Source organism: Poecilia mexicana, unplaced genomic scaffold (genome assembly GCF_051168715.1).
Source record: "Poecilia mexicana isolate PSO_F unplaced genomic scaffold, ASM5116871v1 scaffold_21, whole genome shotgun sequence".
Taxonomy (NCBI): Eukaryota; Metazoa; Chordata; class Actinopteri; order Cyprinodontiformes; family Poeciliidae; genus Poecilia; species Poecilia mexicana.
Genome location: NW_028263390.1, coordinates 16506966 through 16524553, shown reverse-complemented (window position 1 = coordinate 16524553; position 17588 = coordinate 16506966). Strand labels below are relative to the sequence as shown.

The window sequence follows — 17588 nt, the reverse complement described above, 5'->3', positions numbered from 1 at the left end:
CAGGAAGTTTGATAAGCTCAACTTTTCTGTTTTATTTTTAGTAGGTTTGACGTCTGTCACACAGTTTTGTAATTTCCCCGAGCATGAAAACTTAACTGTCACGGTTTCAGTGTTGTGAAGCGTTTCATTGTGTGTCATCATCCTGTCCTGATTTGGCATTTATGTTAGAGTTTGTGTGAAATCACAACATGTCATGCTATTATAGCAAAGGTTTGACACTTTTTCAAATGTATATGCGTATATTTTTTTATGAGTGTTTTTCTTGCAAGTGCACAACTGGATAGGATCTTTAAGATATTAGAATTTATTTCTCCTTTTTTAAAGTGTTTTGTAGTATGCTCCCTTCTCTCTCTTACAGTTATTTGTGTTTTAAACAGTGAAGCTAAAACTCTTACAGAAAGGGATGATAAGTGATCTGAATAGGTTTTCTGTTTTAGGAGAGAAACTAGGCCACCAGAGCACATCAGTCATAAATAATGCAAGTCCTGGCATTTGGTTTTTGTTTTGCAGCCATCATTGAAGCGCCACTGCACTTCCTGCAGCTGAGAGAGAACAGATTTAACATCTGAAGAAGGTGAGAGTGACAGGACTTTGTCTGAAGGACAAAATAAAATAGAAAAGAGGAAGTTAATTTTCTCCGAAGCCCTAAAATAAGTATTATAGTCTAAAGTTACTGTGAAGAGAAGAACATAATCGGGGTATTTCCAGCTTTTTTTTTTTTCTTTTTGTTGATAGAATTATGTCATTCAATCGAAGTGCAAAGAAAACTGCATCATATCTGACTGAGGCAGGAATTAAATCTCGGTGACATCACAGTCAGAAGAAAGAAAAGATGGGCTGCAATCACACTGACCTTTTCTATCTCTCTGGGTTTAATCTTTTTTTTCTTTTCTCCAGAAGGCAAAAGAGGAGGTCTGGAGGGGGAGGATCTACTGAGCGGGGAAGGTTTAAAGAGGAGAGAGCGAGAGGAGGTGGAGTCATAACAGAGGAAAGCAGAGCGGAGCGCTTTCAGAGAGGACAGAAGCGGATACATTTGAGCAGAAACTGACGCCTTATAAAGATGGATTTAAGTTTTCTCCAAGTTCTGGAGAGAGAACGCGTCCTGGAGGTTCTTCACAGAGACAAACATCTGCGGAAGATTGAAGAGGAGAGGATCAGGTGAGTAGTTTTGTGCTAACATAGAGGTTTTGCGGTGGAACTGCTTCTCAGTAACGCAGGATGAGTCAGAACTGACAGCTCGGATGGAGGTCCTAAAAAGAAACAGTTCTGTGTAAATATGACGTCTGTGTTGGTCTTTAAATAATAATTTAAAAAAACGGATGCATCAGTGAGCTGCAGTCAGTCTGTTTCATGCGCAAATCCAGCTAATTTCTCACAAAGTATTCAAACATTACAGTCACATATTCTACATATTTTTATTACGATTTAACGAAGCATCAAGTCCTCTGGGGGTAAAACTCTATCAACTTTGAAGTTTTTGCACTTTATTATTTTTGCAAAACTATCACACTCAGTGTAGGAAACACGTGGACATAAATGTTCACGTTTTGCTGTAATTCTCAGATGGAGTAAGGTCTGGACTTTGACTGGGCCACTCCAAGACACGACTGACTGTATGTTTTCAATTCTTCCATCGTTCATCTACCTTCCCCAAACTTCAAGGAAGAACAGCATCTCCACAGCTGCTGCTGCTGCTGCTGCTGCTGCTGCTGCTACTGACATACAAACTGCAGCTAAAAGACAGAGGCTATAAGTCCAGGCATTAAAGATCCCGTGGTTTTGTCCTTTTCTACTTCAGGAAGATGAAGGGCGATCTGCAGGACCTGCGCAGGAAGGGCGCAAAGAGCTACGCCCGGCAGTACGGAGAGAGGACCTGCGCCCGGTGCCAGAGGCCTCTGGGGAAGTTCTGGAACACCGGCGCCGTGTGCCGCGGCTGCAGCCACCGCATCTGCACCCGGTGCCGTGTGGGGGTTGCAGATTGGAAGTGCACCGTGTGTTATGCTTACAGGTGAGTGATGCAGCCGTGCAGATGAATTGCGTGACTCGGCGAATGAAGAAATGAGACGTGTGAACCGCTGCCAGCACAGTAGTGCTGGTTGGTGTATGTAATTGAGACTTTCACTTTGGTTCGGTTAAAAACCACTGTGCAGGCTGTAGAGTGGCCATGTGAACAAACTGTGATAAAAGTGAAATGTTTCCCAAAATTCCAGCAAAGAGAAAAAAAAAGAAGTTAGTTATAAGAGGGGCAAGAAAACCTGGATTTCGCTTTCTGAGTTTTTTCTTCTTCTTTTGCTGTAACCAATATCATATTTGGAATTTTGTCCCGTTTTGGAAAATAAAAAAAGCACGCAGCCTTACACGTCCTCCACCAAACGTAACAGTGGGATGAGGTGCTGTTACAGGCACTAAAGTTTCTTTTACACCTAACCCACCTGGAAAGTTAAACCCCTGAGAAAATCAATCTTCCTGGCTTGCTTCTCTAACACCTGGCTGGTATTTAGAGAGCATGAACTGTTTGTTGGTGAGCCCACAATGCCACTCTTTGCTGACGTTCTCTTACAATAAGCTAAAAATACAAAATCTTAAGTATGTTCGTTTAATTTCTAGTGCAAATAATCTTAATACACTTGAAAAAGTCCTGGTTCCACTGGCACTAGTGCTTTTTTTATTTCACTGGTACCAGGGGAAAAACATCTTGTTATAAGTGAATAATCTGCCACTAAAACTAGTTAGTTTTTATCAATATTAATGTATGATTTTCTTAAAACAAGCTCCTACAGTATATCTTGCTAAAAAAGTTACTAGTTTTTTTCTCTTTCAAGTGCACTGAGATGTTTGCATCAGAAACTAGACCAAAAATACTTGCTAGGATTTATTTATTTTATTTTTTTTTATTTTTTTTTTTTTGCACTGCAGGATTTAGGGTGGCATAATAAGCTTGAGTTCAATATACATCGTTGGAGGTGATTGAAAAGAAAACAGAGATAAAACGATACTTTCTGCACTTTCTTTTAGAGAATTTGCACCGTTTTATGATTGTCTTTGTCTCCTCTCAACAGGGAAGTGAAGATCAGATCAGGAGAATGGTTTCTGGAAGAAAGGGCAAAGAAATTTTCTGCCACCAAAGGTTTGTTTGAACTCAGACTGCATGAACGTAAAGCACGTTTTATTTTTTTTTTTATTGCGTGAGTATAAATCTGTACTATTTCACACTTTCACAGACAAATACGAGACAGTGGGAGAGAAACTACTAAAACTCTACAGTGTGCAGAGGTAGGATTTGCCTCTTTGTATTTACTCATTCTGTCATTAGCTCCTTCTGAATTTTCTCTGATTATTTCCTGAATGTTGCAGACACATAGCCGTTGTGCCTCCAACTCCTCCTCCTCACATGGAACAGGATTTTAGAGGAAGATTTAGGGTAAAGCACTGAAATATTCCAACTTGACGTTGCAGTGAAGCAGCTCAGCAGACTGGCTGACTGTTTTTGTGTTTTGATCTGCAGGAACTGAAGAATTCAAAGGCTTTTACACAATCTATGGAGGATCTTATGCTTTGCTTCAGGAGTCACATTAGAAGTACGTTCTTTTTTTTCCCTCACATTGAAAGCTAAACTCATAACCCCTGGAACATTTTTTAGATATATAACCACCAAGTTTTAGTGAGATTTCATGTGATAAACCAACACAAAATAGCAAGTAAATTTTGAAATAGAAGAAAAAAGCAATTTTCTTCATTTCATTTGTTTCTCAAATAAAAATCTAGAAAGTTTGTTGTGCATTTCTACTCAGTCCCCCTCAGTTCATACTTTGTAGGATCAACTTTCTCTGCTATAAAGTCAGTAAGGCCCATCCATTTTGTTCATCTAGAGACTTTTGCAAAGCATAATCTGCTTTGTATTCATCCATCAGGTTGGATGAATATTGACTATGAAAAACAAGTTATAAATCTTCCCACAACCTCAAAACCCACCATTGTAGCTCTGGTTGTATGATTATGGTTGTTGCCTAAAATAAACCCCAGACTCTAAACACTGTGTTTACCAAGTAGAAATGAAAGTACTAGAGGTTCAAAACAAATGCATGCCACTGTTTTCAGTTTTTAATTTGTAAATTTGTGCATTATGTTATGTTTCTTCCATTTCACAATTACAAAGTCACTTACCTTGGTTTATCACAAATAAATCCACGTTTAAGTTTGTTGTTTATAACGTAACAAAATGGTATGAGTGCTTTTACAAGCTACCACCAATCAGCTTGGCTCCAGAAACGTGATTTCCTTCGGATGTCATATCAATATACCCTCATCTGTCCCCCAGGAAGCTGAATATACGCACAGTCATAACCACACAGGAAATACGCTCAAACTCGTACAACATAGAAAAAAAATCCCTTTGATGTTTTATAACTGTTGCATCAGCAGAGGCTTCAGAAACAGAAACACAACGAGATATAAAGATAGCAAAACCCGAAGAGCCTTTTAAGGCTATCCGGGCCAAATCTTTTATCTCAGCAGCTACTTGGTTCTTGTCTTTACTTTACTTAATTTTACTTTTTCATTGCAGAGTTTTCCAATTCTCAAAATGACGTAAGAGGAGACCTGCTGACGGTTGACCCAAACGAAAAGGGGACGTGTTTTCGCTACAGCACCCAAAAGAGCCTGTCAGACACGGACATCAGCAAATCTTGCTCCGTAAGTCAGTCGTAGCCGCTGAACGTTATTTGTCGTCGTCACAAATTACCTGTGTGTTTTAAAAATAAAATAAAGAAACACACAGCAAAACAAAGTGTTGCTTTTGTTTTCCAGCTCTCTAAACGCGAAAGTCTCCCAAACTTGTTCAAGAAAAGCAAAGACAGCGACCACGAAAGTTCATCTACCGGCGCGGAGGAGGAAACCTCATTTAGCTCGGAGCACTCTTTCAATCACAGAGTGAGTGAACGAAGATAACGACAACACATCCTCAAACAACATCCTCTGATTAAAGAAACACAAGACGGATTGTGATCCGTTGCAGCTCTTCACACTGAATCCTACTTAAATGAGACGTTAAACGATGAGGAATTGTTTTTATTGATCTCCCAGGGCAGCATCAGTAGCATCGGCACCGAGTGTGGCGTCTTTGAGGGCATCCTTGTAACCGGGGAGATGGAGCTCGCTGTGGCCTACAACAGCAGCAGCTCCTGTCTGGAAATCACAGTGGGCGCCTGCAGAAACCTGGCGTACGGAAACAGCAAGAAGAAGAAGAGTCACCCGTAAGAGAAGCCTGACGACAGAATGTTTCAAACGCCTGGTCGCTCTCCGCCCGAGCCTCATCGTCCTGTGTTTATTCCCTTGTGTAGATACGTGAAACTCTACGTGCTGCCGGACAAGAACAGTAAAATGAAGACAGCTGTGAAGAAAAACACAACCGACCCCGTTTATAATGAGGTTTTTAAGGTAATAAGATAAAATAATTTTTAAACAATCGCTATGAGCGAAAAAGCCTCCCATTTTCTGTCAAAAAGCGATTTGTGATCTAATTATGACCCCTCATATATCTATTACATAGTTAATTGACATTAATAGTAGCTAACTGATTGGTATATTTAAGGTTAAAAGTGTTTAAGGGCCATAAGTAATCGATAAGGAGCATAAAATACTTGTTGCTAGATATGAGTGCAGTTCTTTTCTATTGTAAGTTTGACTTTTTTTTATGTTTTCTTATAGTATAATATAGAGCGCCATCTGCTGTTTGGAAAGAGACTGCAGGCATCTGTTTGGCATTCAGGGCCACTGAAAAAGAAAGTGTTTCTGGGTGAGGTGCTGCTTCCTCTGGACGGCTGGAGACAAGAGAACAGCACCTTCCAAGGCCTCTACTGGTACCCGCTGTGTCCGAAGGTACGGACAGGGACAGAAGCACTGAAATATCATCCAGTAGTTATGATTTAGCATGTTTTATAGCAACATAAAGTTTGAACAAAATCTCTTCAAGAAATGTTTTAACTACGTCAATATTGAAAGACAAGAATTGAGAGGACAAAGTTAATCAAAAATATACAGAAATGCTAACTAATATTTGGTTAAATGTCCCTTAGAAAGTTGCACCTCTGCTACTTCTTTTTCTGTTGTAGTCAATTAAATTCTGTTATATTAATGTTTGTTTATTGTCAGAAATTGTGGCATCAGTGTTAAATTTTCAATGGGGTTTTAGGTTGTGGCTGTTAAAAAAGACGGATTGATAACTGTCCTATTTGAACACAGATCTGTGATGAATTGGAAGAATTTTGAATTTTGTTTATCCTCCTTCTTTATTAATTCATCCACTCTTTGCAATAACCCAAAGCACTGGCAGTAAACTGTGGAAATTAGTTTCACATAACATTGAGTTGCTGCCTTGTTTCAGCATCAAGTTGCAACTTTCAGATTGTATGAGGTCTTTGATCAATCAAGCATTTATTAATATTTTCTGTTACATGTTTCCATTCTCTGTTTGGTGGAGCTGTGAAGGATTTTTCTTTTGAAGTTAATCCTGGTGTTTTTCTGTTTTTATCAGACTGAGACTGGCACAGCAGAGCACAATGGACACTGAACCGCCTACCATCATGGTGAGTTTATCTGTCTTACTTTTAGTGCAAACCTTATTTCCTGTTTTTTAAATATGTGTACACTTATCCTGCAAAAAGATTAGGTTTTATGGTACTTTTCCTGTCTGCACTGCAAATGAAACACCACACTGTAAAGATTAGATATGGTGGTAATGAGGTTCGGTTTGCTACGTGGGAGAACCAACGCTTTCCACACATTAAGAAAAAAAAAATTCACAATCTCCATACCGTTTAAAAAGTGGAGTAATAAAAACCCCATCAGCATACCTGATCTCTCAGTTCTCTCTTTTGGCCACTAGATGTCAGTAAACCGCCTCATTATGAGAACCGTGTGGTCAGGTTCATGTCCCACCAAGCAACGAACAACTAACAGGCCTTATCAGAGACGTCAGACTCCCTCCCCACAATGTAAACACTGCTCTGTACACCCACGTCAGAGTGTGTAAATGATCTAAATGTGCGTGTGTGTGTGTGTGTGTGTGTGTGTGTGTGTGTGTGTGTGTGTGTGTGCTCTTTAAAGTTTGAGGGTGGTGGGGTGTGTTCTGTGTGTTCTGGTGTGAATTCAAGAGGAGGGATTTAATAATATGTGTTATCATGTGTTTACGTTGATACTCACGAGTCTGTGTGATTTGTTTAGGAGGAGACAAAGAGGCCAAAGCTTCACCTGGAGGAGGATTGGATGTACTCTAATAACAGCAGACATCTGCTTTCAAACGTCTGCGGCAACACTTTACGTTAAACTTAATCTTAATAATATGTTATGGAAATCTGGGTTTTCCCCTGGAAAAACATTTATAAATAGCGCATAAAGTCTACTCATAAATTAAATATGTGGTCTTTCTCTGTTAGCTTGTCTGAAGTTTGCAAAGGCTTTAATACCAATTTGGACCAAGCCAGTCAATTACAGCTGGAAGTGAAACTGAAAGGATTTCAGACAAATGTGAATTAATTTTTAGACAATCCATATTTAACAAAAACTAAACGTTCTTCAGTTAGATAATCTGCAAAATATAGGAGGATATTAACTGTATTTTGTAGATATAGTTGGTGCATTGATAACCCTAACCCTAACCCTAACCCCAACCCCAGAACAAAAACAGAGCTGGCACTTTTGCCTAACAGTAGATTGCATGTAAAATAAAGTAGGCTTTAAAAAAAACACAGCAAAGGAGATTTATTCATGAATCACATTTACATTAGAACAACTTTTAAATGATCATTAATTTAGTTTTAATTCACAATTCATGCCGTAAAAAAACGGACCTGCTTTAAGTCACCAAACTATTTAGTGCTTATAAACGTAGCCGTTTAAAGTAAAGTGTTGCTGCCTTTCAGATTCAGATCCCTGGTTAATCTTTAGTCCTTCTACATGATGATTTTGAACTCTGCATCTCAAACGAGATGATCTTGAAAGCACCGACACGCCTGACAAACGTAACCTGGAGCGACGGCCGCCGCATCGCAGGACCAGTGGGCCCGGCTGGCTCTTCAGCATTTCGTCCTGCACAATGATGCCTTTCTTGTATCGGAGCATGTGAGAGACTTCCTCTGGTTTCAAGGCTTTGGCACGCTGTTGCTCTGGAAGGAGAGCTGCAGACGATGACACAGTATTTTTCATGAGTCGCCATGGCAACTGGAAAACTGCCCGACTTCACTTGACTCTTTTGCAAAGAGAAAGAAAACCTGGCGATTCTCAACATCACTCAGACTAAGTTTTATTATTGTTAGTATTATTTAAACTACTGGGCACTTTATTCTGTATGTTCATTTTGTCACAACTATCTTTTATTCGTAATGCTTTTAACTTATGTTGCCATTTGTTTATTATGTATTTATTTCTAATGGTATGACAACCTGTTTACTGATACACTGCAGTAATATGACAATCATACTGCTGCTGGGATAAAAACCAAGTCAGAAAACTTCTCTACCTCTAAAGACGTTTTGACCTACATTCCAATAAAAGTCTTATAAATTCAAATATCACATAATTTCACCATTTTATTTTTGTCTTTTTTCTTACACTGACTTATAAAAAATATTCTAGTTAAAGCTTAATTTTATGTGACTTGTTGCATTTTATTGCATATAATGCAATTTCTTCAACTGTTCTGAATGTTTATGAACTTTAAAAAAATTAATCTATTTTAGGTATTTAGAAGATCAAAATAAACTGGATTTATCACTTTTGACAATTTGAAATTTTATATCAAGACCCAACATCCCATGTAAGAGATATTTGATGAAATCTAAATCATTAAGGTTTATAAAAGAAAATTGTTGCAATATGTCAACTTTAACACAAACTATGAAGAAAACAAAATCTAAATACAAAAACTTTTTCCTTCTTGGTGCTTTAACTGAAACCATTCAGTGTCTTCCACTCTGTTTTAATTTTAATCGCCTTTTGTAAGGCAACAAATGTCATTTAACAAAAGAAAACATTCGAGTAGCAAGAAGCAGACCGATAATATAAAATACAAAAATGCAAATTACCGGAGATTCTCTCCAACATTTTCCCTCTATGCCCCACATGCATGCTCATTTCAAAAAGTTATAATCCTGCAATAAACACACAGAGGTGACGAATCAAGTCAATTTATTGGCAATATGTTCAACCTCATTATAAAATCCTGGTTATATACAAATTCCCAGCATAGCCGAGCGTTTCTGCATGACCGTTTTAGTAAATGCTACTTTAGTCCAAGAGTTTGGCGAGAAATCCAACTTTAAAAACAAACCTCCACATGTCATTGTAACTGTGTGAGTGACCAGACAGAAAGGCCACTTTAGAGGGTAAAAACCCTCAACATGTGCTTCTTTTACTGTAACAATGTGACATTGAACAAACTGATAGAAATACAAAGCTTCATTTTTATTCAACATGTTGCTCTGAATGATCTGCACATCTAATGAAAAGAAATTGGAAAGTTCATCTAAATTTATTTTGTATGCAACTGGAGGTCTCCTACAGTAAAATAAAAAATTTAGTTTAGTTAAGTGATCTAAGGGAAAACATATGGAACATAAGACTAGGCTGTTATTTGGGTCAATATATAAAACCTCTGGAAAATTAAAAGTTTTTATTATTAGTAGATAGCAAAAATATACAAACCAAGACGAAATACCCTTTATGTCCCATATACAGTATAAATATCAAACTATGATTTTGTCTTTAGAGCAAAAATAAACATAACTGGAAGTGTTCAAATATAATGGAAAATAAAGATCAATTTTCCTGCGTATACTGTCTCCCCCTTTCTGAGTGGTCGCTATGGACAACAAGGCCTTTTCTTCCAACGGTTTGATTACAAGGTGCATTATAACAAGATTCCCACTACTTCATTAAACCTCCAGTGAAAAACAATTATTTTGGCCTGACTCCATCAAAAAAAGTGACAATATTCAAAACACTATAACAAGGGAAAGGACAGAAGATTTTGGCACTAAGGTTGTGCAGAGCGCTGCGTCCTCCCAGTCTTCTGCTGCTTCAGTTTAGTCAGCTACCAGCGCGTGTTAAACATGTCTTTGGGTGGGTGAGAAGGGGAATTTGTGTGTGTGTCTCAGCAGCAAATCAAGAGGAATAGTGACCATTCAGAAAGGGCGTGCACTCGAACGGCGTCTTATAAGGCCTCAAACTCGTCGATCCTCTGCTTGGTGTTGCCCTGCCGGATCTGTCGCAAGGTCTTGTATTTGTCTCGGCCGGCGCGCACGTTCTCGCTGTGGAGGAGATCGTTCTGGGTGTTCTTGGACTCGTCACGGGCCTGAGCCAACTCCGAGGTCAGGGTCTAAAGAGAAGAGGGAGAAATGTGAGAAAAATATGGAGAAAACTGCATTTAATAAACATCCTCTTCTATATGTTCAAAAAGTTCACATTAAAAGTCACCACATTGTGATGTTTTTTCTTGAATGCTTTGTCAGTATTCATTTCTTGAGGGATTTTAAAAGTATTTTTTACACTGGTGTCGTATAGACAAATTCAATGTTGGAATAACTTAATTTATCCCAAAAAAATCCTGAGGCACTTTGGTCCAACATGCTTGGTCCACAGAGTTGTAATACGGGACACAGGTCAGTGGATGTACAACTCACTAGAGCTCATGCAGAGTAAAATATATCAAAGAATCCAAGAATAGTCTTTTGCAAGTTTGCAGAGAAAAAAAATCCCTAAAATTTGAATTTTTTACAATAGGAACCTTTTAAAAAAAAAAACCTGACCGGTTTCGTAGGAGCATTTTATAACCCCTGTAGTTTCCATTGCGGGTGCAAAATCAGATGAGGTGAAACAAGAATATACAACATTAACCCTCCTGCGGTTTTAGCACCACGCTCATCAGAAGCACAGCAAATGCCACGGTTGGACAGCAAGGAAGCGGTGAGTTTATCCACACAAAAGACCCTCGTACAAGCGCACGCGGGGTCCGTGTGACCCCACTGGACCGTGCACAGAGCAAAAAGCTCTTGGGGTCTAATGGATCCCATCTTCTGAAATCCCTCAATATATTTTAAGCTTGAATTTTAATATTCAATGAGAACAAAGTAGTCAAGATTTTATTTCAAGTTTGTTACAGTTGCATTGTTCCTTTACATTTGAGGTGACTAAATAATGTTGAAAGTGTAATTACTGGTCTGATTTCACTTCTTTTTTTAATAACCTTGACCCTGATGAAATGGTGGGCTGAGGTCTAACACCAACAGCAGACTGGTTTTGGTTAAATTGGACACGCAAAAAAATGTGATGTAAAGTGCCTTTTTGTTAGATGGTATTAAACAAATAAACCATTTAAAATTGTCTCTTGAATATTGTATATAAAGGTTTAATTAAAGCTGTGTATTTTATATTAAAAGCGGCATTATGTCAGACTATTAGACTTTTTTCACACATTAATTAATACAGAGAGACATCATTAATATGCCAGCTTCATGAATATTAATTTTTTAAGTCGATGGTAAGAAACACTGCCATAGCATAAATCTACATGAATTTTAGTTTGTTGATTTTGTTCCTGTCTGATTTGTTCTGGGGGTTTTTTCCCCTCACCTTGAGCTGCTTCTGGACGCGCTCGTTCTTCTCGACCTCAGTCAGACGCTCCTCCTCCTTGCGGTGGTCGTGGAAGTCGTCTATCGCCAGGTCGGTGCTGTGCGTGCTGTTGTTGTCCTCGCTATCGCTGTTGTCATCCCGGTGGTTGTACGCGGGAGGAGGTGGTGGAGGCAGGGGCGCAGTCAGCACCATGTGCAGCTCCTCCTTGGTCTTAGTCAGATCGTCTTGAGCCTCTACGGCCTGAACAACACAAAAGGGGTCAAGTACATCTTCATCCGTCTCCTCCTTTTTCGATTCGAGCTGACTCACAAGTGCTGTGATGTTCTACATTTATCTACTGCGACAGGAAGTAGAGAGCTACACATTTCAGTTCAAACTCTCACCCTGCTCTGCCATGTGCGAGCCTCCTCCTCCTTGCGTCTTCTCGCCTCCTCCAGCAGCGCGATCTTGGCCGAGTGCTCCGCCAGCTCAGAAGCCTGAAAACAGGACAGATTTTATTAATATGCAAATCAAATTCAAACAGATGGATGTTTAGCAGCAGTTCAGAAAAAAAATGAATTCCTGTCATAGATGAGACGTTTCTTTTGTGTTATTGATTGAATGTAGTCAGTTATTTGTATTTCACTTAAGAATAAACAGCTTCAATGCCTGTAAATTTAAATAACAGATTAGTCTGACCCCCTCTACCTTTAACATCAAATTTTAAGATTTTTCTATACGACATGTCTATTAATTACAAGACAGGAGTAAACCGCAGTCCTGAATGTTGGCATCACTTTAAAAGCTGAGACAGAAGTGGAAAAGCACGCTGCGCACTGAAGAAGCGCCCGACCCTGCAGGTGTTGCAACGCATTCCTTCAGACAAGCTGAGCTTGTTTTTGTTTTTTTTGTTTGTTTTTTTTAAACGCCGCAAAGTGAGATCAGCATTAAATAGTTTCTGTCGCTGCTCTGTCTGTCTTATCGTTTCCCCACAGTGAAGCAACACTGGTTTCTTCAAGGAAAATTCAGCGAAAGTGGATCATCATCTGCTTTCAAATATTCAAAACAAAGATGACCAAACCTCCTAAATGCTTCAGATCCAGTCAGTACGAGATCTGGAGCAAGTAGAGGAATGCTCGCCTTGTTTTTCTGCTTGACCCTCCAAACGTGTGAGCTGGAGGGTCAGTCTTGTTCAAGAGGTTGTCAACAATTTACAGCTGTTCAAAGTTTGCTCCAGCTTCGCAAGTATTTCTTTAGAGAATTGTTTACTTGAACATTACCACAGGTGCACCATTAAACTCTGTCATGTTTCAAGGATTGCATTCTGGGATATGGTAGGAAAATGCCCCAAAGCTTACTGCTGGATTAGGGGACTAGTCTTTTTTGGAGCTTACAAGGCAAAACAAATCTCTGCATTACAGATTTATGAAACTGATTTTAAAAAACTGTACAAGCTTCTTTATTCGCCTTTGCTACAAGGAAGCAATGTAGCAGGCATAATGTTCACAAACAACTGTTGGTTCACTGGTTGGTCAAAATAGGGCGAGGGTCCTTGCTTTATGAGCCACAAAATCATTCCTGTAAAATGAGATTTTATTCTTTCCAGTTCTATCTATTTTGAGTTGTTTTAGGGCATCTAGTCATTTTAAATCCAAATGAGTGGCTACTGGGCTTGACCCCAACTCAACATTTATAGTCGCACATGAAAATGGCTGCCAACAGATGCATGATTACAGTCGTACATCTCTGAAAAGCAGAAGTAGAGCCTTCTGCACAAGCAACAAGAATGCAGCAAGTGGTTTCCTCTTGTTAACAACAAAACTTTTGACTTTTCCAGCAGCCATTGTACAGTCCATACAGCAGTAAAACCAGATGACTGAAAGTACTGGAGCTCAGCTTAGGTTGCTAGGTAACGGGCTGGGCTTCGTTGGGGTTGCTAGGCGAGGGACAGTACCTGCTGATTTGTGACGCTACATTTGGAAGGTTTTTGAAATGGCTAATTTTCTAGACACTAAAAAGCATTAATTTGTTGACAAAAACAACTCTGTGGTTTTTCTTAGAGGCTTGGGCTATTTTTAGAAGCAGTAAAAATGCAAACTGATGTACAAAGAAGGTGTAAAAATCTGAATTTTGCATAATAGGTCCCCTTTAAATCAAAACGTGGCATCATTAAAGCACCAACCAGCTGCTCCTGGGTCTTCAGCTGACTCTCAGCCTGGCGGGCCAGCTCCTCTTTAGCCAGCAGGGCAGCCTGGCGTTCTGCCTCCAGACGCGCAGCCTCCTCCTCCGCCCTCCTCCGCTCCTGCTCCAGCATCATGGCTCTCTGAAGCTGGTCCTGCAAGTCTAACAGGCAGAGGAGGGACAGCTTTATGCACTTAATCTCACATGAGGGAAGATTTTGGAGTGACAGGAAATTTCAAATCAAAGACTTACTTTCTTCAAGTTACATTTTTAAAAGCTTTTTTTCATAATTATGGACATCTGCATTTATTTAAAATTTATATTTGGCTTCCTTATTTAATAAATAAATATAATTTGTCAACTTAAGTTGGCATAGTTCAACTTTAGCCAGTGACTGCAACAAATTCTCATGTTAAATTGTGAGCTTAACCATGGTCTTTGTACACTACCGAGATCCCTGTTTTTAAGCCACATCTTATCAAATCTGGAATTTTATATTTTTATTTTTTACAATAAATGTAACAGATACTTGACAAAGTAAAAAAAATCTATTTAAATTGCATCAACAGAAACTGGATTAGTGTCAGAAAAACAGTCACACATATTAAACAACTTAAACTGAAGATGTAAATGTAGGTCATTTGAAAACATACTATACCACTTAATTTAAAAGTTTTCCACTTTACTTGTTTCCAGACATTAATCTATTGCTGATACACTTTAACTTTTACAAGCTGGAAACAATATATGTAGCAATCTCAGCATTTGTTGGGGACTACTTTCAGGTGTGGATTATTACATTTTATATTCAAGGCAGCTTGCAAGTTTTGCATAGTTTTCCTTTCTTTTTATGAACATCAGTAAAGTAAAATATTAAACTTGATGTTCTAACTGTGACTTTGTTTTCCTCAACAGTGGAAGATAAAAGTTTATCAGAACATGTCGTTTAATTTCCTCTCATATCAGTTTAAGTATATCCGTACCTTCATTATAGAAGAGTAAACATTTAATCAAGCCATGTTTTATTGGAGCATGACTGTCATCTTAACAACACCGTTTTCATTTCTTCGTAGCTTGATCGTATGCGTGTTAAGCTTTGTGATTGTTGTAAATATGGAATAAGAAATATATCTTAAAATAGTTTGCATACATCGCAGTCTTAATTGAATTAAAGTAGCTTCATCTGAGGCTCTGGCTCAATATGCACGTTCACCAGTTTATGCTCATGTGTCGCCATTAACCTCAGGCTACTTGCATTTTGTTTGCATAAACAAACCATTTCATACCCACAAACAGAAATATTGCATATGGCTGCGTATCTCCTGGTAGTTATGGATTTACAATGAATTATGGAGATGCCTACTCAGAAAATGTTTTACTTTTCTGATCATGTAAACAAAAGTGAAAAAAGCATTTGTGCTTCTTTACATAAATAAAAAATAAAAAGTGGTTTGATTCAGGTCGTCAGACCAGGGGAAAAAAAAATCTAAAAACTGCAAGACACCGACCCGTCAGGATTGGACCCTGGTCTGGACAAACACCAGTTACAACCAGTGGATTTCCCACAGTGGGAAGTCAAATTACCCCTTGGCCTAGACAAAAGTTGAAAGTAATTATTAGTTTTTATGAGCTGCTTTATGAGCCGGAAACAAAAACAGGGAGTCGCATACAGATCTGATGAGCCTGTGCCAACAAGAAGAGAAGTGGGACATCTTCTCCCTCTGGTCAAACCGAGATGAAAACCAACGAATATCTTGTTCTTGATCGATTTGTGACACAATAACGAACAGTTAAATCTAAAATGATCACGTTTTATGAGTTAAATAACATAAAGAGGAACAACGTGTAAAACTGACAGCACTTTCTTCACACTGGTATTTATACAAGAAGTTACCGACACAAACAGAATAACCTGTTGGCCTGGTGTTTACAGTACACACATGCAGAAGTACAAGTGTGCCGTCATTTCAACTATTCCCAGCAGACAGAGTCTTTATATCCCATCATAGGTTATAGGAGACGATTGATGAGCCACAGACCCCTTTAACCCACCTTTCTCTGCCTTCTTAGTCTTCTCCTCGAACTGGTAGAGCCTCATCATGAGTTGCTGCTTCTCCTGCTCCATCTGCTCCTTCTCCCTCTCGATGGCTTCCCTTTTCTTCTTCTCATTCTCCAAATGAGCCCTGGAGAAAGAACAGAGAGCTCATAAAGAAAACCTGGAGGAAGCTACGAATGCTAATAAATTACATGCTCTACTTTTATTTACCAAAGGGCATCAGGGTGACATGAGCTGATTATAAATGCACTTTTCCAAACATAATTTATAAAATAATGTGAAAAATATCTTTTTCATTCCACTTCACAGTTATGAACTATTCTTTTCTGGTCCATCAAAAAGTAAGCTACATTGTGATGGTGACAAAATACAGAAGCTAAAAATAGGTATCCATCCCTGCATCTTTTGTGGCTACGAAGTCTAAAATAATCCTCATGTAAATAATATTTGCTTTCCACAGAGGTTCATGTCGGTTTACAGTCGTCTGGCGACACAGTTCCCATAAAAATGACGGTACGGTTTAAGACGGCATGCCAAAGTATGCAGAGAAATTGCTCCTAAAAAGCAGCATGATGCACTCTAATCAGGACTACGCAGCAGGTTTAATTAGCTAATGTTGCATCTGTATAATATTCTTATTTACAGTTTAATCATTTGGCTTGAGGCATAAAGTATAATTATATTATTTTGAAGACAGATTTGGCTCAAAAGGCTGTGCTGTTAGCGAATGGTTCTAGAAATGCATGCTAATATGCAAACTTTTTAATGTTTTGAGCACAAAAAATGATCTGCTTCATGAACATCCTAGTTGATTATTCAGCTTCACAGTCAAATAATTTTGATAAATATTCAATGTTTCGGGTCTACTTTGCAAAAATATGTCTGACGTCATGTTTTTTTATGACAAAGAAAAAATATTTCTGGAACATTGTCAAGAGAAACCACCTTAAAAGCTTTATAATGCTTGTTATTTCACAATTTATACGCACCATAAATATTTGATAACACAAAACATACTACTTCTGCTTTCCAGGTTTCGAATTATTTCTGCTCCCCATTTCTTCAGCAACAGCTGTTATCTCCCTGTATGTTTTAAAGCAACTCTTCCTGAACTTTCTTCCAACGTTTCCCAGCAGCCAAACCTGCTGAGAGCTACTGTATGAGAACCAGTCCTCTTGTCTTTCATAGTTTTCCTTTTGAATATCATTGTCTGATCTGTGTTGCTTTACATCATGATGTTTAAACAGCTGTGTGGACAGACCGCAAGCCGACAGCTGCGGCCGAGTCCACGGTCATGTTTTCTCTGTTCAGTGTTTCTACATTTGGAGAGGAATTTAGGTTCCAATTTGGAGGTGTGTTGTAGGTGTGTTAACCCTAAAGCACAAATCATAAACATTAGTTGCACTAAAGCACTAGAAAAACAGCATGTGGTGGAAGCTAATGCGCTAACTCCAACCATGTTGCTAATCCTGCTGCTTGATTTAGTCAGAAAGCAGACAGGGCATCAAGTACATTTTAAACTGTTCAACTTAAAATTAACACATGAATCAGTGAAGATAATCCAATTACATCCTACTAACAACCATTAATTTACTTAAATACAGAACTAATATTAAAAGCTTTAATCAAACCAGAAATGATTCAGTTTTTGCCCAATCCTAAAGTCAGATTTTTTTCAGGATTAAAAAGAGGATTTATAAAGTATATTCCTTCCTTCATTCATTCATTCATTCAAGCTCGTCTGTAC

General features: G+C 38.6%; 2 protein-coding genes across 3 annotated transcripts in view; one reads left to right on the top strand and one right to left on the bottom strand.

The window, feature by feature from the left end:
• The first annotated feature begins 516 nt into the window (after positions 1 to 516).
• sytl3 (synaptotagmin-like 3) lies at positions 517 to 8565 on the top strand. Its single transcript, XM_014998993.2, has 14 exons — positions 517 to 574; positions 898 to 1158; positions 1799 to 2008; positions 3060 to 3127; positions 3222 to 3273; positions 3355 to 3421; positions 3506 to 3578; positions 4565 to 4692; positions 4807 to 4929; positions 5083 to 5252; positions 5340 to 5436; positions 5707 to 5877; positions 6533 to 6584; positions 7222 to 8565. The coding sequence occupies exons 2-13, from the start codon at positions 1061 to 1063 to the stop codon at positions 6566 to 6568; spliced, it is 1293 nt and encodes a 430-aa protein (XP_014854479.1). The 5' UTR covers positions 517 to 574; positions 898 to 1060; the 3' UTR covers positions 6569 to 6584; positions 7222 to 8565.
• Positions 8566 to 9166: 601 nt separating this feature from the next.
• Positions 9167 to 17588, bottom strand: part of ezrb (ezrin b) — a 33138-nt gene continuing 24716 nt past the window's right edge. For both annotated transcript variants that reach the window (XM_014998996.2, XM_014998995.2), the window contains 5 exons: positions 15838 to 15968; positions 13787 to 13947; positions 12009 to 12101; positions 11626 to 11865; positions 9167 to 10372 (listed from right to left, as the gene is read on the bottom strand). In XM_014998996.2, the coding sequence (XP_014854482.1) occupies positions 10208 to 10372; positions 11626 to 11865; positions 12009 to 12101; positions 13787 to 13947; positions 15838 to 15968 (790 nt within the window). In that variant the 3' untranslated portion in view covers positions 9167 to 10207. The remainder of the gene's footprint in view (positions 10373 to 11625; positions 11866 to 12008; positions 12102 to 13786; positions 13948 to 15837; positions 15969 to 17588) is intronic.